The sequence below is a fragment of the Triturus cristatus genome, chromosome 2_2 (assembly GCF_964204655.1).
Source record: "Triturus cristatus chromosome 2_2, aTriCri1.1, whole genome shotgun sequence".
NCBI classification, from domain to species: Eukaryota; Metazoa; Chordata; class Amphibia; order Caudata; family Salamandridae; genus Triturus; species Triturus cristatus.
The window spans coordinates 1,242,084,480-1,242,107,860 of NC_140582.1; the positions used below are offsets into that span (position 1 = coordinate 1,242,084,480).

At 48.4% G+C, this 23,381-nt stretch overlaps 1 protein-coding gene across 5 annotated transcripts in view; it reads left to right on the top strand.

Annotated features, from left to right (window-relative positions):
- Positions 1-23,381, top strand: part of RTKN (rhotekin) — a 606,092-nt gene that overhangs the window by 538,704 nt on the left and 44,007 nt on the right. For 4 of the 5 annotated variants that reach the window (XM_085642925.1, XM_085642926.1, XM_085642923.1 and 1 more), the window contains exons 8-9: positions 690-796; positions 13,193-13,324. In XM_085642925.1, the coding sequence (XP_085499051.1) occupies positions 690-796; positions 13,193-13,324 (239 nt within the window). The remainder of the gene's footprint in view (positions 1-689; positions 797-13,192; positions 13,325-23,381) is intronic. The other variant, XM_085642924.1, reaches the window with a different exon arrangement.

Consider the following 23,381-nt stretch of genomic DNA (forward strand, 5'->3'; position numbering starts at 1 on the left):
CAACAATCCAGTGCAAAGCGCCCATACCCTGGACTCTTTCAAAGTATGTCTACTTCTGTACTCTGTCTCTCAGCATGTGACTCTCTTATGCTGTCTCTCTCTCTCTCAGTATGTCCCCTTTCCGTGCTCTGTCTGTTAGTGTTATCTACCTTCTCTGTCTCTCAGTGTATATCTCCCTTCTCTGTCTCAGTGTTGTCTCCCTTCTGGGCTCTGTCTGTTGGTGTTGTCTCCCTTCTGTGTTCTGTCTCTCTGTGTTCTCTCCCTTCTGTGCTCTATCTCTCAGTGTGTGCCTCTCTAAAGGTCTCTCTCCTTCAGAGCATGTCTCCTTCCTGTGCTTTGTCTCTCCAGGTATGTCTGTTTCAGTTTTAGATAGATTACAGGGCAGTCTCTTGGCTGCATCCTATTAGACAAATAGCTTTAACCTTTTTGTTTGAAAATGATCTTTCTAAAGCATTTATTTTGAAAACAAAAGTGTGAAATTCAAATGCTGACCACTGCCACAACTTATCAATTACAAAAACCTCTCCTAAAGAATTTAGACTGAAGCTGTTTCCTAATGAAATGTAAAGTACACACAGTTAGCAGTTTTAAACAATTGTTCCTCATTAAATGTTTGAAACGAATGTACTTCGAAGTGGAAGTGTTGGAGCGCTTGCCTAGGTTGATCACTTGCTCTTTTCTCTTCCTAGAGGAGAGCTCCTTCTGGCTGCCGCTCTATGGCAGTATGTGCTGCAGGCTCGCCGCCCAGCCCAGCTGTATGTGCGACCAGATGATGTCCGGCATCCTAAAGATGCAGGTAAGTGCCGGTACCCACCACAGCGACACCGGGGCACGTGCCACTCACAAGACGCAAGCACTGAGGCCAGTGCTCCATAGGAGCACCTGACAGTGATGCTGCTGTGAGTCACCGCCCTCTTCCAGCACTTGCGTCATCCTTAGAACTGGCCTTGGGTGGCTCTGCGTCATCCTTGGAACTGGCCTTGGGTGGCTCTGTGTCACCCTCAGAACTGGCCTTGGGTGGCTCTGTGTTATCCTTGGAACTGGCCTTGGGAGGCTCTGCGTCATCCTTAGAACTGGCCTTGGGTGGCTCTGCGTCATCCTTGGAACTGGCCTTGGGTGGCTCTGTGTCATCCTTAGAACTGGCCTTGAGTGGCTCTGCGTCACCCTCAGAACTGGCCTTGGGTGGCTCTGTGTCATCCTTGGAACTGGCCTTGGGTGGCTCTGCGTCATCCTTGGAACTGGCCTTGGGTGGCTCTGCGTCATCCTTGGAACTGGCCTTGGGTGGCTCTGCGTCATCCTTGGAACTGGCCTTGGGTGGCTCTGTATCATTCTTGGAACTGGCCTTGGGTGGCTCTGCGTCATCCTTGGAACTGGCCTTGGGTGGCTCTGCGTCATCCTTAGAACTGGCCTTGGGTGGCTCTGCGTCATCCTTGGAACTGGCCTTGGGTGGCTCTGCGTTATCCTTAGAACTGGCCTTGGGTGGCTCTGCGTTATCCTTGGAACTGGCCTTGGGTGGCTCTGCGTCATCCTTAGAACTGGCCTTGGGTGGCTCTGCGTCATCCTTAGAACTGGCCTTGGGTGGCTCTGCGTCATCCTTAGAAGTAGCCTTGGCTGTCTCCACTGGTGGCTGCCGCAGTTCATAAGCGGGGAGGCGGGACGGGGGAATATTAATAACATTTTTTAAAACGTACCTGACTACATGGCAGCTGCCTCTGTCCTCTTCTATGGCTCTCCTCTAGTCCCAGGATGCACTGGGGCGCAGGCTCCGCACCCAATCCTGGTGATGCTCTCATGCTATGAGAGCAGAGCCAGGATTGGTCCGAGTGGCGGGCTTCACTGCTCAGACTGTGCCTAGGTGCCTGTGATGTTTTGGCAACTCGGCTATGCAACACAGCTGGGCTGCAGAAACCTAAGTGTGCATGTCTGTTTGGCCAGTCGTATTCAGCCGGCCAAACAGACATGCGCACTTACACTGCACCTACCACTCCACCCTGCTGTGCCAGGCCCCGCCCTGCACTGCTGGCATCGGCACAGTCAGCGGTCATTTGCTAGACAGCCGACTGACTGACCAGTGGGGTGACTCTCCTCTGCTATTATGGAGGAGCCGTCCCTGGCTGTCTCTTTGTCATCCTTAGAATTAGCCTTAGGTGTCTTTGCGACACACTTAGACCTACACTTGGCTATCTGCGTCCTCTTTAGAACTGGCCTTGGGTGTTTCTGACTGCGGTCAAGCCAAACAGGACAGTACCAGCACTGCTAGTACATGTCCCTTTAGAGCTGGGAGGGGTTACACAGATCACTGTGCACTGAGCGATGGGGTTAGGACTGGCTCAGAGTTACAAAGCGCTATGTACCTGTGCTCGCGTCGTCTAGGTCCAACATGTACTGTACACGGCTTCCTTCTCGAAGGACTTGTGCTGGTCCATAAGACATTTGCTGTGATCCTAGGTCAGTGAACATACAACACAAATCAGAAACATCAGCTCCAGAAATTGGCACACTTTGAATATTCTTGAACAACAACTCCAAAAACCTACATTCAACTTCCAACAAGCATTGCCATAGCCAATAGGTCTCGCCTTGGGACCTTATAAGTGTTTAGCCCTTAACAGTTAATGTTGTTGCACCAAGGATATTGTTCTGGATAACTAAACACTTATAAGGTCCCAAAGGCGAGACCTATTGGCTATGCCAATGCCTGTTAGCATTTGAGTGCGATTAGAGAGGGATGGGCGAAACCGTTTAGGGCCGTTCCATCCAGAATTTGATGGCCTGTGGTGTTGAAAGCACTGCTAGATAACAAGGGTATAAGACGACAGGAATGGGCACAAGTGAACGGTATGACATGAAATTCCAAATGTCAGCTCCATAAAATGTGTGATTTAAAATATGGATGTCGTTTGAGAACAAATGTGTTATTTTCTTGAAAGTTAAAAACAACCAATAAGTGCATTGTAAATAGAGACACGAGTTTTCCATTTTTACTATAAATGCTTCCCTCTCTTTATTTTAAAAATCACAAAGCAGTAGAGGTTACGGGTCTGATGTACAGAGGGACTTGCGTGTAGTAAAGGTACGAGTGTGGAGTCTCTGCACGGGGGCAGCATCTCTGTCCGGCGCACTACAGAGAGGGCAGTGCGGAGGCTCTGCCATGAGTGAACAGACTCCGCACACTTCACTTCATTGCACACCAGTCCCTTTGTGAATCGAGCCCTAAGCCTTCATTTAAGGGTCTCACCATACGTTCAATCATATCTGCTAGATCAAACGCTATGCATATAATCAGAAGCCCTAGTATTAAAACATGCCATCTTGTAAAGTGCCGTACATTGTCATTACAGTTTCTGTTTGTGAAAGGCACCAGTTATCGAAAGGAGTCAAATACATTTTTACTAAACTCACCTTGGTGAAAGTGCAACGATGGTACCCAGCTGATGCCCCGCGCGCTCATTGAGGAAAGTGTGGGGTGACCAGCACTATCAAAGGCAAGGCAGAGAGATCTAAGAGTGTGAGCATAGACAAGAACAGAGGAGAGGAGAGGATGGGGGAATGAAGGGACACAGGAGAGGGCTGAGTAGTCGGTTACAGGACAGGCAGTCAGTGAGACGGGAAACGCGGGGGAAACTGTTGGATGAAAGAGGCAAAGATTTGATGACGGAAGGACGAAATAGTAAGAGGGGGGCACAGGGTGGATTAGCTGCTTTCATAAGAGGAAATGTTCGTGAGGAGGATGTTGTGTTAAATCGTAATATTTTAATTACGCAGGGTTGGGGTGAGTGTGGACTAATTGCAGTGTTAATCTCGGAGCAGATGTAGCAGGGTGAAGTCATGAGCAGATAAGGATAAGCAATAGAATACTGATAATTGAGGATGATGGAGAGAGGAAAGAGCTGCAGGTTTGCACAGAGCGCTGGTGGATGGTCCTGGACAGAGATAGATTTGACGCTGCCTCGACCCTCATGCAGTGTATGAAGGGGGTGCTTATTAACCGAGAAGTTAGCGGTGAATACGTGCTTTCGCCATGGCTGAGGCCTGTCCTTGGTACAAGGTGGATCATGATGAAGCAGTTGTACGAGCTGCAGTGCAGACTGAAGTGAGGTCTTTATGAAGATCGCGTGGAAAGTAGCGAGAGCAGTGGGGGCCTGTTTTCTACAGGAGATGGGTGACACAGTATTACTGGAAGTAGTACACGGGAGAGCGATCTACAAGGAGGTGAACTGATTTGCATGTGAAATGCGTGATGTCAGTTGGAGCGATGATGGGTTTAGATTTGTATAAAGCGTTTTTGAAATTAGCATAAAATTGAGTGGATTACCTTGCTTGTGGGTGAGATTAAGGAAGGTGTCATTTGAGGAGTGATCAGACAGAAGCGGAGACACTGCCGAACACAACAGTAAAATATTTTGGCAAGTTATGGTCACACCAGTGAAAGCAGAATCGCTTGGTGAAGGCAATAAATACATGTGTAGCATAATTTCCGCCAGCTGTAACTGAAAGCCATTACTATATAGGTACAGAGACAAATGCGTTTCCAGATGTTTGGAATGGAAGGGGCTTATGGTGCGAGAACTAATGAGAAAACATCTTGTCATCCGTAATAAAACACTGACCAATGAGAGTAAGATCACATAGGTATACTTTACTAAGGTAATACCTACAACAAAACAAATGTTAGATTGGTTTTGAAATAACAGTAAAATCATGAGTCTGAGTCTTAGGACCTGGAAGGCCAGTGCAATCAGGAGTGAAATACGCACACTATTGGAGCATGCTGGTATAAACTATGTTTAAGATCTTTTGAGTCACCTTTAAAAATAATTTTTAATACAAGTAAAAGAGTAAGCTCCTTTCCACTCCTAAAGTGTCTTTTTTAACACAGAATAAAACGCTGTATGGTGCTCTGTAAAACACGTTAGCGCCACCTGGTGTATTTCATGCAATACGGCACCCAGAAATGTTCTGCCAAATGTAATGGATCTCCGTCACATAAACAAAGGCAATAAAAACAAGAGTGTAACGCAACACAGTATAACACGCCATGTATTCTGCTGGTTACTGTGTAATCCTATCCGGCAGAGTGACGCAATCTGTGGTGGGGGAGGGGGAGGGAATTGAAGCGCGGAGGAACGCAAGGCTTAATGAGCCTTGACAGAAACCCACATGGCAGCTGCACGCGTGCATGTGCACGCAAGCTTGAGGCCAGGAAAAGCCTCTGGTAGCACTTTCAAAAGCCACTCACTCATTTTCTCGCAGAGCAGCGCATGCGCTGGCTCAGCGAGACCTAAAAACAAGTTTATGAAATCATTTGGCCAGGGTAGAATACCCATAGAGTCCTGTCTGTATATAATTTACATCAATTTGGGCTTACTCCCAAACACTGGACTTTCCAAATGCAGTTCAAGCAATGTTTGCTGTCAGACTATAAATAGAGATGTATACACATCTAAAGAATACACAAATTGTGTTTCCCAACTTTCCCCAACTATTTAGGTCTTGCCTACACAGAGTATGCGCTGTACTGCGCGACATAGTGTTTACAAATCAGTGGGCTAACAACTCACAAACTGCATACCATTAGTTGTTTTCATTGTCACTCTTTTACCATCTTTAGATTGCTTCGCTCCTGTAGGTTCCCTTCCTTTCTTTTGTTAGCTCTTCCCTGGAGCATGAACCAAGTTTCTTACTCTTCTTTGTTCTTCCTCGTCATTTTTCGAGCACACTGTTTTTTAAATTTTATTAGTGTTTTGGTATTATTCCAGGGCATGCATAGGGCTTTTTTACTTTTAACACAGGCATACAGATTCGTATTTATGTTGCTTTCACACTATCTGCTGTGTCTATTGATGCTTTAGTTTCTTACACTCGGAACTGTACCACTGTACACGCTACTCCACTCTACACCACACTACTCAACTCTAATCCACATCACTCCACTTTACATCACTCTACTCTATGCCACTCCACTCCACTGTACTCTACGCCACACCTCTTCACTTTACTCTAAGCCACTCCACTCTACGTTATTCCACTCTTCGCCACTCTACTCCATTCTCCTTCATGCCACTCTACTCTACGCCTGCTGTACAACACCGCTAAAAGACAGTGTCAAAGCCAATAGCTCTCACAAAGGCGAGACCTCTGGGCTTTGCCAGTGCTTATTTGTGTTCTATTGTATTCTATTCAGCAGATTTGTAAAGTGCATGGATACCTTACCAGGGCTTCCTAGCGCTGTCTGGGCTAGCACGAGTACCTAAGAGGGCTGTGGGAAAAGATGAGTTTTTAACTTCTTTCTAAAGCTCAGGAAGTTTCTTGCATTCTCAAATTGATGGACACAGGAATATTTCCATGCAACCCTGGTGTACATCCAGAGAAAAGATTCAAAAATGAAATGTATTATGCAACATAAGTCAGCAGTTCATTCCAAATCCAAAATAGTGTAGCTATTTTCATTAAAAATCATTCAGATCTAGACTTCCAATGGAAACGATGCCAGCTACAACCTCGGGTACGAGAGGCGACCTGGTGCCATGCCTCGGCAGACGCTCGTGATGTTCAAGACATTTCAGAAAGGGCTACATGCAACTCAGACGTCCACTTTTTTGCTTTGCCCGTTGTTCCTTCTGAACCTCCGTTGGCTAAGCCAAGGGCCCATAATCTTGACGAAACGACATCTCCCATCGTGTCCCATGAATACAAAAGTCGGTAAGGAAAAATGACATAGAACACAATCAATCGTGTGTGCCACTGTTAGCACAAAGGGGGCAAACATTAATGTATTTAAAACAAGCATTAAAAATGCAATAGGTCTCGCCTTTCATTAAGTTAAAGCCATTTGCTTTGCTATACAATACCATTAGCAAAGCAAATGGCTTTAACTTAATCAATGGCGAGACCGATTGCATTTTCAATGCTTGTTTACTTATGCCTAACTCTAAATTCACACGTTTAGCTCAAAATAAGTATTCCAAATAGACAATGCTACAAAAGAGAATCCAGGATCAATAGAAGTAACTCCATGACTGAACAGTCAACGTGCAATGCAAAATAAAAGTTTAAGTAAACAGCTAATTTTATGCACAGAGATATCGATCAGTCCTGACCTCTCAGGACAACGAGAAAGGCGATGGCTGGTTTGGGGACATGAAAAGGAGCCATACAAAGATGCTGTTGGATGTACAAGTAAACATCAAAAATGGAAGTGACATCGAGGTGACAGAAACGGAGGCGTCAAAGACATCTTTTTAAAAAAAGCCTGTAAGGAAAACTAAAGAAAAGCGTGTTACCGCTGTCTGACTAAAATCTGCATTACTAGCGAAAGGTGTTATCGAGCGTAATGCCACAACATATATATTACCGCCTCCTATACAATGGCTTCAGGACTATTACTTTTAAGAAATACAGAACGGAGTTTCAATATACGTGTATTAAATGTCAGTGTTGTAAAGTAGCCGGGAGTGAAGAGCACGTGTCCAAGTTCCCTGCCAGATCCTGATGTGTCATTGGAAGGCGCCATCTCAAGCGCGGTGAGCTGGAAGCTGTCTCTAGTAAGACTGAGGACAAAAGAGAAGATTGCAGTGTATAGGTAGACAATCTAAAGTATCTGTGTATGCCATGCTCCACCTTGCTGCGAGGACCTCTTGTATCAATAGGGAGCGGACATCGGAGTACACTGGTGCACGGCATGACGGCTGAGTGCCCACTGGGTGCCACTTACATGCACTCACGACAAACTGCCGTGGGCACTCATCAGAACACCTAGTCCTTGGGAAGATCAGTGGAACCATAAGACTCCTATCTACCCTTGTTGCTGCCTGGTGTGCTTACACTGACACACAGAGAAGCTTTAGGAACGCGCACTAAGGGACGTTCCTTCTTGAACTACGGTGGCCCTCACAGGGCAGAGGAGTACCTGTGTACACTGTCTCGGGTGGTCATCTTTACGATAACATCAATGGAAATATCATTTAATAACTGAAGTATTTGCATCACTAGATATCGCAGTCCTTGACTTGAGACTGCTCCTGTGGCTACATTAGGTCCCAAATAGAGCGGTCAGGTCTAGCAGTCACACGAGAGACTATCCATGGTACAAAAACAGAGGTACCCACCAGAGACTGGTCACTAATGCTGCAAAATGATACTACGCATGGGCCTTCTCCAACACCACCACAGGGCACCCATGACAGCCCAGTTTCAAGATTGCCAAATAGGCACTCACCGGTAAGGTTAACCTGTTCTGAGTGGATGGGTGAAGGGGGGGAGGGGTCGGCAGTGACAGGTAAACTCATGATACACACCAATACACCAACACTTTTCTGCAAAACCAAATAACGTTCATGCCATCAGAATATTCTTAGCTCAATCAAAACACGGACAAGCTACACCTCAAACGTTTGCAGTATTACCGGATACTCTGCCATTACTGCTTCCGACTCCTTCAGCGCCACTGCCGTTTCTAGACCCGAGCTTCAGTCCTGGTATAAGCCATTCGAATTGTATGGTATCTGGATCAATGGTAACAATCCACAATTACAGCATCCAAAACACATAAATGTATCAAATGAAACCCCAGGGCCGGATATGTGCCTTGGCGAACCTGAACAACGTATCAACCGTACCTTGACCCCAAGTACTGAAAGCAGGATTGTGGTGTGCATAATACAGAGTACGTGCAAATGTTGAGAACTGGGCCTGTTACATTCGAGGGAAATTAGGCTACTGTCAATTTCATTCTCAGTACGTTGTGGTGCTAACAGGAAAAAATGCCCGAGAAGCCTCCAAAACGTAAGTACACATGCATGCTACTGGCGGGTTACGTTGGTTGGGGAGGGATGTCACCCATGCTCAAGTGTCAATTCTACTCACTAGTTACCGCCTTTACTGCTACCACGTGTCAACTGTCCACCTGTACGGTACTTACACGGTCGGTCCATGAATTCAGCCTAATGTCCGTTATTGATCTTTTAACGTAATTTCAGCACTTCCAGGTCGCATACCACCAATCCCACAACTAAACATACTGTGAGAGTCGACTGGGAGTACTGGAGGGGTTCTAGGATTGGAGCCATTTTACCCAATCCTGGTGCACCGAACATGATTCGGAAGTACTGATTGGATGAGCTTTCTGCACGCGCCTTTGTCTAATACGCCCGCGGGCGCTTCGGTGCACACTGCTCATTTCGTTGCCCGCGGCGTGTGCATTTGATGGAATTCCCTTTAAGGCGAGTCGTGTAGGAGGAACGTACCTCCGCCCGGTAGGCCTAGTTGTGGTTGCCCGCGCTTCTGAAGGGGAAGAGTGAGTAAGGAGTACTCTTGGCCGAGTATTGCTTCCTCAGGGTGGTCAGAGTGATGGATGGGTGGACCTGGTCACGGTGCATCTCCGGCGACCAGTTAGATGACTGAGCCGGCCCATTGCTGGCTGAATGGGCAGAGTATGCTGGCTGCTGCCCATTCATTGTTCTCCGGTTGGGCCGGTATCTGCAACAAAGGGGGCGGCTTCGTTTGTGACATCGGTTAACACGAAAGCGTGTACGGGACAGTACAAAAAGCAGATCTTGTTGTATTCCATGTATTGCAGTACCTGGTTTACATAAACCGCACCTACCTAATGGAAGACAATTTGAGATTTCCAGACTGACTACCGTAATTCCTATGTTTATTTTTCAGTTACAGCTTATTTTTGTTTCTTTCTTTGTACACCAGTGCTGGCATGGTTCACTGCACAAATATTCAATATGCTTTGCGACACTAGTGAGGGAGCATGCCGTAAGTTTCATTTATAAAGAAGCAATGCTCGCGGGAGGCCTCGCGTCAGCTCCTGGGGTCGAGCGGGGGCTGCGCGCGCCGTGGCAGATTTCTCAGCACTGCCGCCGGGCCCTTCAGCCTGTCTGGGAAAGCGAAAGCACGCTGCCATGCACGCATAGGGACAAAAAAATGCACGCGTGTGTGCACAAAGATGGCGTTGGGCTGTCCACATGTGCGTGCATTTTTTTGTCCCTGTTTAGCATGTTTAGCTTTGCGGATGGCGAGAGCAGCAATCTTTGTCCATTTGGACGCGCGTGCATTCAGCTTTGACTGAATCGATTCCAAAAGGTCCTCTCCATGGCGAGACAGCGCATGCGCTGCTTTTGTCAGGCGAGACCTAACAATAAACCTATCACTTACACAACAATGGTAGCTCAGCTGAGGAGGGTTGCGTCTTCATTCTACCGGCACGTTTGGTGTTTCTCGTTCGTATATGCCAAGATTAATATGAAAATTATGTGAATTCAAAATTAGATGTGGCGGATAGAAATGCTGTACAAGCAGGGCTGGACTGGCCGTAGCGGGCACCAGGCATTTCCCTGGTGGGCCGCCAGGGTGGGTTCCAGTTTTGGGCTTCTGGGGGGCTGTTTTTGTTACAGGGCCGTTTATGCAGCATAGCTGCAATATCGGCCCCAGTAACAAAATCGTCCGAAACCAGCACTGGCCAACAGCTCCACCGCATCCCTAACCCCCTCCGCCCCCGGGGAGCTAGCCGAACACTTTGCGAAGGCCGGTTCTGGTTCCCAGTCCGGCCCTGTGTACAAGGCTTTCTACTTTGAATGAAATACCTTCTATTTTTTTTAAAAAAAGGATTATTTATACAGTTTTCAAAGTCTAAAAGGGCTGGCAATTTTCAATTTTTATTTTCAGTATTTACTTTTCATTTATGGCTATATAGTTTTAACTTGGAGTATAGATTTTACCAATGTGTAGGGAACGCATCTTTGACAGACTTCCAACACGGATGAAACACTCCAACAGAAGTATCGTATTAAAGAAGAGGGGAGAGAGAGGCAGATGAGGGTCTGCTCTCCTAAAGGTAACTTCTGTCCAAATAGGACACTGACATCTTGTCAGCCACGGAGGTAGTAACAGGGCTCGAGGGCAGGAGGGCTCCGACTCTGTCACTGTCTCGCCGGAGCTGAAGCAGCCGGTGGAGGCTTCTGGGAGTTGTAGTTGTACAGAGGCAGGCCGTCAGCAAGAGTAACAGGCCTGCGGACTACATCCCCCATGAAGGTCAGTCACTGCAACAAGCGAACCGAGCTGGTGCAGTTTTGCACACTGATAGGCTTCAGTTAGTTCCTCGCCCCTTTACCCCCGCTCAAGCTGGTGGAGCAGGGGGTTCTCGATGCCGCTGACTTCCTTCCGCTTGATTTCTCGCCTTTCATTTTCCAGAGTGCCCTCCTCTTAAGTTCCATCCTTCGTATGCGTTCTATTTCTGAGTAGTGCCTCGTCTCACTGTCATGCCTGTCTGCCACAATCTATTTTATTGTAATTCTGCAATTGGCTGACACCTCATTTCATAGATCACATCCTCTCCTCTTTAAAACCCTAGCCCTGCAACCTCACATTGCCAGATCCCACCAGCCTATCTGTCTCACCAACCGTTCCCCTGAGACCCCCATAGCCTCCACTGATGACTAGACCCAACTGGTGTTAATCTAATCCATCACAAAGTGACTGAAGGATAATGCATGTCACCTTTTCTTTAACACGAATGACTAATCACAGTAATTAACAATAACCACTGGATTCACCACTGACCTTGGGTTACGGAGTAGTGTGTTACTCGCCGTATAGTGCTTCAACACCTCGTCAGGGGTAGTAAGTGCTATATGAATGCAATTACCATTACAAATACATGCGTCCTTCTCAGTTTCTTTCCACAGATTTTTTAAAAATAAATGTATACATTGACTGTCAAACTCTTATTTTTTTGCTCCTATCCTCATGACTCCACCCCCTTTCTTGTGCCATACCTTGATCCACAATGAATGGGTTTTGGGGTACATTCCAGGTCTAGCATTGGGCGAGAGAGAAAGCCATCTGTTGACATTTTCTGGTGCCTGCAGAGCTCCTACAGTTTCTGCAGCGTTCCACTGCTGCCACCTTGAGGTCAGCTGTGGAAGTGTCCTTGAAATTCAGACTGCGATATATCAGCCAGTGTTATGTATCGCGCGCCGCTCTGAAGCCATTTAAACGCAGCCCCCAGCCCTCCACTCACAACCTTTCCCAGAACTCTACTTCTCACCCTTCCCTAGCCTTCCACCCTCACCCTTCCCGAGCCCTCCACTCTCTCCCTGCCATCCACCTAAGCCTTCCACCCCTCACCCTTCCCCAGCCCGCCACCCCTCTACCTTCTCTCCACCCCTGAACCTTCCCCAGCTCTCCACCCATGCCCTTTCTCAGCTCTCCACTTCTCACCATTTCCGAGCCCTCCACCTACACCCTTTCTCAGCCCTCTACTTCTCACCCATTTCTAGCCTCGCCCTTTCTGGGCCCTCCACTTCTCACTCTTCCCCAGCCCTCCATCGCTCTACCTGCCCCAGTGGTGTAACAAAACTTGAGGGGGGCCACCCCTGAAAAGAGGCCTCCTACTCTCCAGACCCAGTCCGAAGCTCTCAGTTCTGGGGCCTGCCACTGCCGGAAGGGGCCCCCCGCATCGTGGTGGTTGTGGGGGACGTTGTTACACCACTGCCCTGACCTCCACCCCTCCCCATCCCTCCACTCAGACCCTTTCACAGCCCGCCACTTCTCACCCTTCCCTAGCCTTCCACCCTCACCCTCCCTCAGCCCTCCACCCATGTCCTTTCAGAGCCCTCCACTCACACCCTTTCTTAGCCCTCCGCTTCTCACCCTTCCACAGCCCTCCACCCAAGCCCTTTCTGAGCCCTCCACTTCTCACCCTTCCCCAGCCCTCCCCCCTCTACCTGCCCTCCACCCTTAACCTTCTCCAGCCCTCCACCCCTACCCTTTCCGAGCCCTCTACTTCTCACTCTTCCCCAGTCCTCCACCTACACCCGACCCCTACCCCAACCCTCCACCCACACCCCTTCTGAGCTCTCCACTCCTCTCCCTTCCCTAGTCTTCCACCCTCACCCTTCCTCAGCCCTCCACTCACACCCCTTCTGAGCCCTCCACTTCTCACCATTCCCTCAGCCCTTCACCTTCACCCTCCATCAGCCCTCTACCCACACCCTTTCTGAGCCCTCCCCTTGTCTCCCTTCCATAGCCCTCCACCGCTCACTCTGCCCTCCACACCTCACGCCTTGACTGTGTGCCTCATGTGTTTGTGGTTCATGCCAGAGGCGGTGGATACTTGTGAACAGCAGCAGCTCACGGCCACACAGCGCCTTCACTCACCCCTCTCCTCTCTTGTGCTTCACAGCAGCAGGTGGGGGAGCCGCAGCAGTGGGCGCCCATGTTCTGCGTCCTGCGTGGGTGCAATCTCTTCTGTTACCGCCGGCAGGACGAGGCGGAGGCAAGGGTGGAGCCGGCCCTCACCATCGCGATTAACAAGGTAGGTGGTCTGGCCTTGGGGGGGACACCACCTCTTCTGTTATCCTTTTGTATTGACAAGGCCTCTTTCTCTTTAGTTTCCCTTTCTCTCTCCTGCTCTCAGTGCTTAATTTGAGCCAGTGGTGTCTGGTGCTCGACACCGGCACTTAATTGTTGGACCGGTATTTAATTGTCAACACCAGCACTTATGACAGCTGCCACATGGTGACGCTGTTTGTATAATTTAGAGTTAAGCAGAACAGCAATTGTTTATAAATTCAGTGTGTGAGAAGTTGGCTTGGTATATGCTGTCCACTTGTTATAGTGAGCACCTTGTATCAGTCCAAACAACCCCTTATTGGTTATAGGTTAAAGACAACCTTTATTGAAAGCTATCCTAGTGGTAGCTATGGAGAGCAGCCTTCAGGCTAAGTCCCGAAGGAATGTAAAGCAGCTTGTTTTACCAGTCTATAATCTCCTGAGTGGCTAAATGAAAGGAGACCACACCAGGTATATATATAAAATATATGTATTTATTCCTAAACACACCCTACTAGTCTCTTTATGAGGCTAGAGGTAAAAGCACATTTGGTGTCATTTTGGAGGGCTTCCCAGGGGTGGCACAATACATTCTGCAGCCCCTGGTAGTCCCCTGGGGTACCTATGCCCTGGGTACATAGAATTCCATATGCTAGGAACTTATAAGGGCACCTCAGAATCCAATCTGTGGTGTACCTAAGGTACATGGAATCAATTTAGAGAGGAAGCAGCTAAGCTGGGGTCCTGAATAGCAGGGCCCCTGCCAGACTAAAGTCGAAAAACAGTGAAACATCAGCGAAAAGTGGGGGTAACCATAGGAAGCAGATCCTACTCTCCTACACCGCGTGCATTAAAAACAACTAACACCTGCTGCCCAAGCTCTGTTTATAGCTCTGGGGCCTGGAATAGTCTGACTTGTCACGCGTGTAGCAGTGTGCTGGTCAGTAGCTGTGTGGGTGCTGTCATTGACAAACCTGGCAGTGGCAGTGGGTGGTGCCCGCTGCAGAGACCTCGCGACTAGAACCCTGGCTCTTATTGTTTCACAAATTAAGCGCAGCCTGCTCTGCTTTGTAACTCCTCTTCTCCCAATAATACTGCACGGACAAGGTTTGTGTTATGCGTGCGCATGTTGACAACGTAAATGTCAGTTCTGTGATTGGTTGTTGATTGTTTGTTGCAACGTTTCAGGTGCATTCATGTGAATGCACCAGAATCATTACGTAATTAAAGAAGTCTTTTGTGCATGTGCTATATGTCCCCAAAAAGTAATGCCTTTTGCTTGTTCGTAAAGTTTGTGTCGCTACTGTAGCTAATTTGTTATGTTCTGAAATACATGTGTCTAGTACACTTTTAGATTTATGTATGGGTGTGTGATGATCTTGAAATAACTTTCTAAAAAAATACGAAATGTTGTTTTGAATGAGGACGCTCGGAGTAATTAAGCAGCCTCTGTACCCCTTGAAAAATGTATGGTGCAGGGGGTTCTCTTTCTATTGATAGTTTTGTATTGACCCCTCTCCCCCAACCCTCATAACAGGCTCACCCCCTATTGTGTTTAAAACTTTTACATAATGGCACTTGTATATGCTTGTTTTATGTGTAGCAATTATTGGTGCAGTAACTAGCGCTGTGAAGTGACGTAGCGCCCTCAGCGCAGGTGGCCGGAGTTTTGTATATAGCATACATCGTCTTTACTAATGGCTCCTTGTGCACTTCAGGGGTGAAGTGTCCGCAGCCAAGGTAAGAAAGGACATTGCATACGTGACACACGTTCACACACTGGTGGCTCTCAACACGTTGAACAGGTGCAGCACTGAGGCTGGAATTCCGCAGAGCCTGGTTCATGAGAATTCAAAACCTTTGCAAAGAGAGGGCCACCTGTGTGCCTGTCTAGAGCATGGCTACTTAGGCTGTGGCCGGCAACTGTAAATAAGAAGCACCTAGTAGGTACCGACTACTTCTCAATGCAAGGAACACCAAACAATCAACACTACCAGCAGGTCTCCTCGTGACAGCAGCAGCACTTTCAGGAAGGTCCCATGGAAAATCAGCTGGAGTCAGAGCTCACCTATTCACTCATTCATCCACCAATACATTCCTCTCATTGAGTGAAGCCCCGCCTCCAGAGATCTGTCTGTAACCCACATGCCCCTCGTGTCTGAACTGAGCATGTTCTGGGAGTGATAAAAGCTTCTACTAGTCGGCCCTTTGGAAAACTTCTTTGGGAAATGGAACATTGCACTTGTTGCTTCTGTGGGAGAGGGAAGCTTGCTCTCTTCTAGCCATCCAGTCTCTGTTCTTAGAGGAAGTAAAGCTTGCGCTGCCCACTTTTTACCTGGCCTGTGATGGGAAAAGCTTGGGATGATGGTACCCGATCCGTACCTGCCCTCTGAGGGAGGGATGCTTGCACTGCTGCTGCCCACTTTGTACCTGCCCTGTGATGGGAAAAGCTTGGGATGATGGTACCCGAGCCGTACCTGCCCTCTGAGGGAGGGATGCTTGTACTGTTTCTTCCCAAAGTGTAGCTTTTCTTTGAGGAGGGCAGTTTCCTCTGCTTTTGCCCCATCTGATAAGAAGCAAAGGATCCTTGAGGCATGTGTGGCTGTACATATACATGCTGTGCATACTCTTGCCATTTAATGTTGGGCCCGGAAGTGTGCACGTATTTTTCTTCAAAGAAGTCTTTTGAGTCACGAGATTCAGCGACGACTCCTGTTGCAAGTAATGAGCATGGGCATCGGCTCCATTCTTAGATTATTTTCTTTCTGCCGTCGGGTTCGGACGTGTGCTCCCATGCTCTGATTCGAGACCGTTGTCGTTGGTACTCTTTTCAGTTCCCACAGGTAGCTTCTAATTGTCGGTATTGTTTTCGATTGTGAATGCCATTTTTGTTCCGTTCTGGGTCGACGACTCCAGATGCCCTGGGAGATGCTCAGATTCGATCTCAGTCCCTTGTGGGACCTCACCCTTTTGGGCCTTCTTTCTTGGGAGTTCCGATTGGTCCCAAACCATGTCACAAGGGTGATGGAATAAACGCCTGTTAGATATTGTCCGTGGTGCCACTCAAAATATCCACAGACCGATCTGGTCTGTAACCGTTGTCTTTTGCCCGTGCAGAACGAGATTGCTTCCGACGCTTGCTGCTTCTTCAGATCGAAGAAGACTCTCCATCACCGCTGAGCTTGATGCTTGGAGATGTTGAGGAGGAGCAGAGAAGAACCAGTGGACCTCTTTGGCACTGAAGAGTTCAAGAACATCGCGCAGAGGCGAGTAGGTGTACTCACTAGAGGACAGTGCCAGCTCAGACTTGGAGATCAAACACATTCCAGCAGCTCAACAATGTGTGAGTACATACCCTTTCCTTCCTTGATGTAGCTTGCAAGCCAGACAGGCCTCCACAAAAGGCTGCATGGTCACCATCTAACACCAACAGCAGACCATCGGGCCACCATTGCCCTCAGGACATGGCCGGCACCGACCATCGACTTCGGCCAAAACGCCCAGCTCCAGCTCACGCAAGATCAGTCGGCTCAGCACCAACCTCGATCAGGCTTGCATTGAGTAAACCATTGACACCAAAACAATCAGCTCCGAGAACACAGTTGGTCCCAAAGCCTTTGCCGCCGAAGTTGGGTACCACCAATGCCAGCAATGAAACAGTTGAACCACTCATCCATCAGATCAAAGAGGAGATTGATGCTCGACAGAGTCATTTGGAAATCCATCATGGCATGGGCTGGATCATCACCCGCCCACCTCAAATTGCCATACAGCCACCAAAAAGGCAGTTTTCTTTCCAAGAGACCCTGGATAATGCCCTAGCTTCAAAACAAAGAAGAAGGACAGATGCGCCAGTCCACTACATGCTCCTCCATCACCAACACAGGCCACGCAGGGCGCACCTTCCACTCACTCCTCTCATGGAGACCCTATTTTCTACACTCTACAGGGGCCACCCCTTCGATGCACTGGGGATATAGAGGGGGGAAGTCCCTACAACCAGACTCCTGGGACACTTACGACGCTGAGACCCCAAGCGACACTGACCCTGATCTTTATCCAGCTCGACCATCTCCCCCAGATGATTCCCCCACATGCCTGAGCAGCGCCTTACCATAAAGTTCCCCTCTATTCCGGTCCAAAAGAAGAGGATTTTCTATTTGAGACCCTGTCCACCACACCACGCACTACACAATCCCTCCCTATGCTTAATGGTATGTTCCATCACGCAGCCAACATTTTCAGGACCCTGTCCTTGCTCGGGTAATTACTTCCAGAGTGGATAAAATGTATAAGGCATGCCCCGCACATCCTCCTTATATTCGAGATCAGCTTCCTCCAGACTCAGCTATGGTTCACACAGCGCAGAAGAGGCCCAACTCCCAAACAACCGGAGATGCGTCCACACTGGATAAAGGAAGTAAAGGACTAGATGCTTTGGGGAAAAGGGTAGCAGCACAGTCCGCGAACCAATGGCCTATCGCCAATTCTTAGGGTCTCTTGGGAAGATATGACAGAGCCACTTGGGATGAAATGGAGGAACTCCTTCAGCGCCTCTCTGAGGAACACAGGAAAAGAGGGCGGGAGTTCGTTTATGAAGGGAAATCAATCTACAAAACCATCATATGAGGTTCCCCTGATGCCGCCGACACTGCTCCTCGGGGTATCAGATCAAGTCCCCATCCCAGACATCAAACATGGCTTTGTGTATCAGGGTTCAAGCCAGAGGTGCAGCAGAATGTACTGGCCCTTCCTTTTGATGGTCAGCATCTTTTTGGGCCCCAAGTGAAGCAGATACTAAAGGATACTCAGACAGCTAAGGCTATGGCTGCACTTCAGATGCCCACTTTTAGAGGTTCATTTTGCTGCCTCCATGGAGGCTCATAACAAACCTCCCCAATATCCTCCATGGCGTTCAATCGCCCAAAGGCCCAGTCACCCTCAGGTAGAGGATTCTCCAGAGGCACCTATACGGGTAAAACCTCCAGAGGTAGAGGTACGAGTCTCTCTCAAGGCAAACCCTTGCCACGGTCACCAAACCCTGACTCCCCCCTCCTGCCCCGATCACATAACACCTGTAGGGTCCTTTGCAAGGGTTCTTCCCCACTTGGTGGAATATCACCACAGACCAGTGGGTAATGGACATCATACAGTACGGTCACTGTCTGGAACTAACTTCCACCCCCCCCACCATACCACCCACTAGCGAAGACTTTCAGCAGAGCACTTAAACTACTCAAAGAAGAGGTGCAATGGATTCTTCACAAAGGAGCCATCGAGCCGGTACCACCTAAACACAAGGGCTCATGAGTGTACTCCCTATATCTTCTAATTCCCAAAAAGGATGAGTCTCTTAGGTCCATTCTAGACTTAAGACCCCGCTGCAAATACAGCCTCTCAGAACATTTTCATATGCTCACAGAAGGATGTCGTACCTCTTCTACAGCAGAGCGACTTTATGACCGCTCTCAACCTGGAAGACTCATGCTTCCACATACCAATACACTCAGTGCATCGGCGCTACCTCAGGTTTGTAGTCAGTGGTAAACACTATCAATTCCAGGTACTCTCCTTCGAGTTCACAAAGTGCCTCCCAGTGGTGGCCGCACACGTACATTTGCAGGGCATTCACGTCTTCCCTTATCTGGATGACTGTGTCATCAAAAGTGCCACCCGCTAACTATGCCACAAACACACTCAAACCACTTGGGGTTCACAGCAATGCCACAAAATATAATTTCCAACCCCAACAAATTCGGCCTTACTTGGGAGCAATCCTCAATTCCGAAAGGTGAGTTAGCCTACTCCTACCCTGAACAGATACAGTCCCTTCAGAAACTCCTTCCGCTCTTTCAACCAGACCACCAGGTCACAGTCAGGACAGTTACGTGCCTCTCAGGCGTGATGGCTTGGTGCATTGCAATGGTGACCCATGCAAGACTACACATGCGTCCATTGCAGGAACGCTTAGCACAGTAATGGACTCCTGCGTAGGATCATTAGGATGATATAGTGATGGGCCACCGCTGTGCTTATCACTCGAGGGTCATTAGGACGATATAGTGATAGGCTGCTGCCACATCCTTATCACTCGAGGGTCATTAGGACGATCTAGTGATGATCAGCCACCGCTGTGCTTATCACTCGAGGGTTATTAGGACAATCTAATGTTGGTCAGCTGCTCTGCTTATCACTGGAGGATCATTCTAACGATCTAGTGTTGTTCAGCCACCGCATGCTCATCACTCAAGGGTCATTAGGATGATATTTTGATGATCAGCCGTCCCGAGCTTATCACTTGGTGGTCATTAGGACAATCTAGTGTTGGTCAGCTGCTGTGCTTATCACTCTCTCCTCTGGTGGAACTCCAAACACCTGTTGCAGGGGTGGCATTTTCAAGACCCGGTTCCACAGGAGATCATCCACATGGACGCCTCCCTCTCAGGGTTTGAAGCACATTTGCAAAACCTAACTGTCTAAGGCCAATGGGTACCCAAGCACAAGGGCCTTCACATCAGTTACTTAGAACTCCTAGCCGTTCACCTTGCATTGAAGGCTTTCCGTTACCATCTGCCGGGCAAAGTCATCCTTGTCTGAATGGACAACTCCAAAGCCATTTTTTATCTTCAATACCAGGGGGGAACTTGGACCCCACAGCTCTCTCACCTCACCCAGCACGTCTGGTGATGGGGTATCTGTCACAAAATCCATCTACTAGCGGAGTACCTCCTGGAGGTGGACAGCGACTTTGCTGACCTCCCAGCAAGATGCGGCAACAAGCCCATGAGTGGGAGCTCCACCCACAAGTCCTCCACAAGTACTTACAGTGATGGGGTTTCTCTCAGATAGACATATCGTAGAAAATGATAAATGCAAAATGCCGAAACGTCTCATCTAGGTTCTCACACCCACGGTTCAAGTGCAGTGCTCTATAGATATACTGGTCAGGGATATTTGCTAATGCTGTTCCTCCTCTCCCACTGATTCCGTTTGTGGTACGGAGGCTATGGCAGATGTCCCTCACTCTCATTCTGGTGGCCCCCACTTGGGATTGCCAACCGTGGTTTGTGACAGAACTGGACCTTTCGTGGTTCTGCACAAGATGCTTTGAATCTGGCCGGACCTTCTCATGCAGAACCAAGGAAAATACGACACCTGGAACCCAAGTCGCTCAACCTTGGAAACTGGCTCCTGAAGTCTTAGAATTTGGATATCTCAAATTTCCACCCGAAAGCAGGGCCTTCCTGAAAGAAGCCCGTAGACCCGCTACCTGAGCACGCTATGTGGCCAAGTGGAATTGATTTGTGCATTATTGTCACTCAAAACATATTCTCCCACTCACAGCAAGGCTATAAGACATTGTCTGCTACCTGCTGCATCTACAAACTTGGGGACTGGCATTCACTTCTATTCGGCTCCATCTCACCACTGTGGCCGCTTACCTGCAAGTATGGAGCGTGTCTGCCTTTTCATAATTCCAGTTGTGAAAGCATTCATGGAAGGGTTTAAGAGGATAATCCCTCCTCAAACTCCACTGGCTTCATCATGGAACTTCAGTATCGTCCTCACCAAACTCATGGGTCCCCCCTTTGAGCCTCTCTACTCTTGCCCCCTTCAGTTCCTCTCCTGGAAGGTGACTTTTCTGGTCGCCATTACTTCCCTTTGGCGTGTCAGTGAGCTCCAGGAACCCTAGAAGAACCTTTCTCTCAAGTATATAAAGACAGATTTCTTTTCCGAACCAACCCTAAATTTATTCCTCAGGTGGTTTCTTAGTACCACCGGAACCAAACCATAGAACTCCCTGTTTTTTCCTCAATCCGACTCTGAAGCAGAAAGGGCTCTTCACACACTAGAGGCCAAACAATCCCCCGTGTGCTATATCGGTAGAACAAAATATTTCAGAAAGACTCTCCAAACATGTGTTGCTTTCTCAAAACCCACAGCGGGAAGGCCCTCTCCAAACCAGGCTTTGCCCGTTGGATAGTCATGCGCATCCAAACCTGCGATGCTATCCACTCGCGACAAGGAGCCTCCGTGGCCTTCCTGGGGAATGTTTCAATCGTTGACATATGTAAAGCAGCTACCTGGTCAACATCACACACCTTCACAAAACACATCTGTGTGGATCCGCTAGCCCATCAGGTCGGCCAGGCAGTACTCTGCACACTTTTACAAACTACTGCAACCCCACAGGTATGTAGCCACTGCTTTTGGGAGGACTGCTCTGCAGTCAATGCACAGCATGTATGTTTACAGCTACACGTGCCTTGAACAGAAAGTGTTACTTACCCAGTAGACATCTGTTCGTGGCATGTAGTGCTGCAGTTACACATGTGCCCTCCCTTCTCCCCGGACACCTGTGGCACGTTACAGTCACATTTCTATCTCACTTTCCTTTTTTTGCACGGACACCTCTATATACAACACTTTGCTTCTCATTCCATCCTCACCTACTTTACGAGGAAAACAATCTAACAGTGGAGTCGATGTCCAAGTGCATTACTAGCAAGAGGAGGAGTCACCAAACTTCGTGACTCGAAAGACTTCTTCAAAGAAAAACAACCTGCGCACATCCGGACCCAACGCTAAGTGCCAGGAGTATGTACAGCATGAGAATCTACAGCTCTACATGCCATGAACAGATGTCTACCGGGGAAGTAACATTTTCCATTCTGAATACACTTGTATTACATGCTTAGCCCTGTCAGAATCATTTGCTGGTCCCAGGGCAAAAACTGGTGGCAGGGCCTTGACCCAGAGACTTTGGTTTCAGTCCCAGCTTCCCCGCTTGACAAACAGTGTGGCCCTGGACAGTTACTTTTCTTCCCTCTGCTTCTTTTTCCATGATCATCATAGTCGGGTGCAGCTTGAAATAATTCAGCTCAGGATGCACACTGTACAATAATCTCTTTTGTGTGTGGCTTTATAGGCCATAATGTTGCTCCATCTTGAACAATTAAGGGCGACATGGGAGAAATAAGATGAGTAACTTGACACAAATTATCCGTATTTGTAAAGCGTGAACTACTCACCCTTACGGGTCTCGAGGCGCTGGGGGCCGTCGTGGAAAGTAAGTGAGCTATTGCCCAGAGAGTCACCTGGTGCTGAGCTGAGCTGCTGCCGGAGACGGGGATCGAACTGTGAACCCTGTTCTTCAAAGTCAGCTGCTCTGGCCGCTGCACCACACCTCTCCACTAAATTGTCACAGCAAAAAAAGGGTGTGGTACACTAATCCTAGCAAAGGCCACTCAGGTGTGCATGTCCTGCGTGTGTGAGAGAATTGTGTAATGTTCCTTCTGCAACCACCACCTGCCCTTTGCTTACTCTTTGTGTTAGGGAAGCTTGCGCTGCAGTCCATGTTGTAATTGTATTTTCTTGTGATGATTGGTGTAAAGAATTCCAATGCACATAAGAAAATTCTATCCACATGCCAATTCGTCTTTTGATGCATGATGTGTGTGTGCTAAGGACTGAACACAACATGTGCAAGCCAAGTCTGCTTTTGATTTTATGAAACAAGTCGTTTTCGCAATTGAGTAGCCGAATTTGTAAAATCTTAAACCAAAGCCTTCAAGTGTGAACAGGTCATGTTTCACACCTCAAGGCAGTTCCACCATCTTAGCCAGGAGCTCTATGCATGCTGGGGTTCTGAGCCCATAATGAAACCGTCAAATGCAAAACTACAAGCCCCACAATGCAACATGCTGTTGGCTGAAAAAAATGAGTAGATGGTGTCCTGTGTCTAGTGCCAAACCCCTGAATTGTGAAGTACAAAAAACAATAGTTTTACTTTACTGGCGTTCTTATATTCTGCAAATGTGTTAAACAGGCTAGTGGGTGAGAGGGCTGAGAAAGCCCTTCAGATGCCAATCGGAGCATCTCACGGCTCATGGCTTGAAACCCTCCTTGGCAAACTGGCGGCGTTCTGCACTTCCTAGGCCTAGACGTCAGCGTGCGCCATGTTTAAGAAGTGCAGACCGTGCTGCCCCGCGAGGCCCGTCACTGCGTGTGTATCTGGGGGAGGGCGTGGCATGAGCACC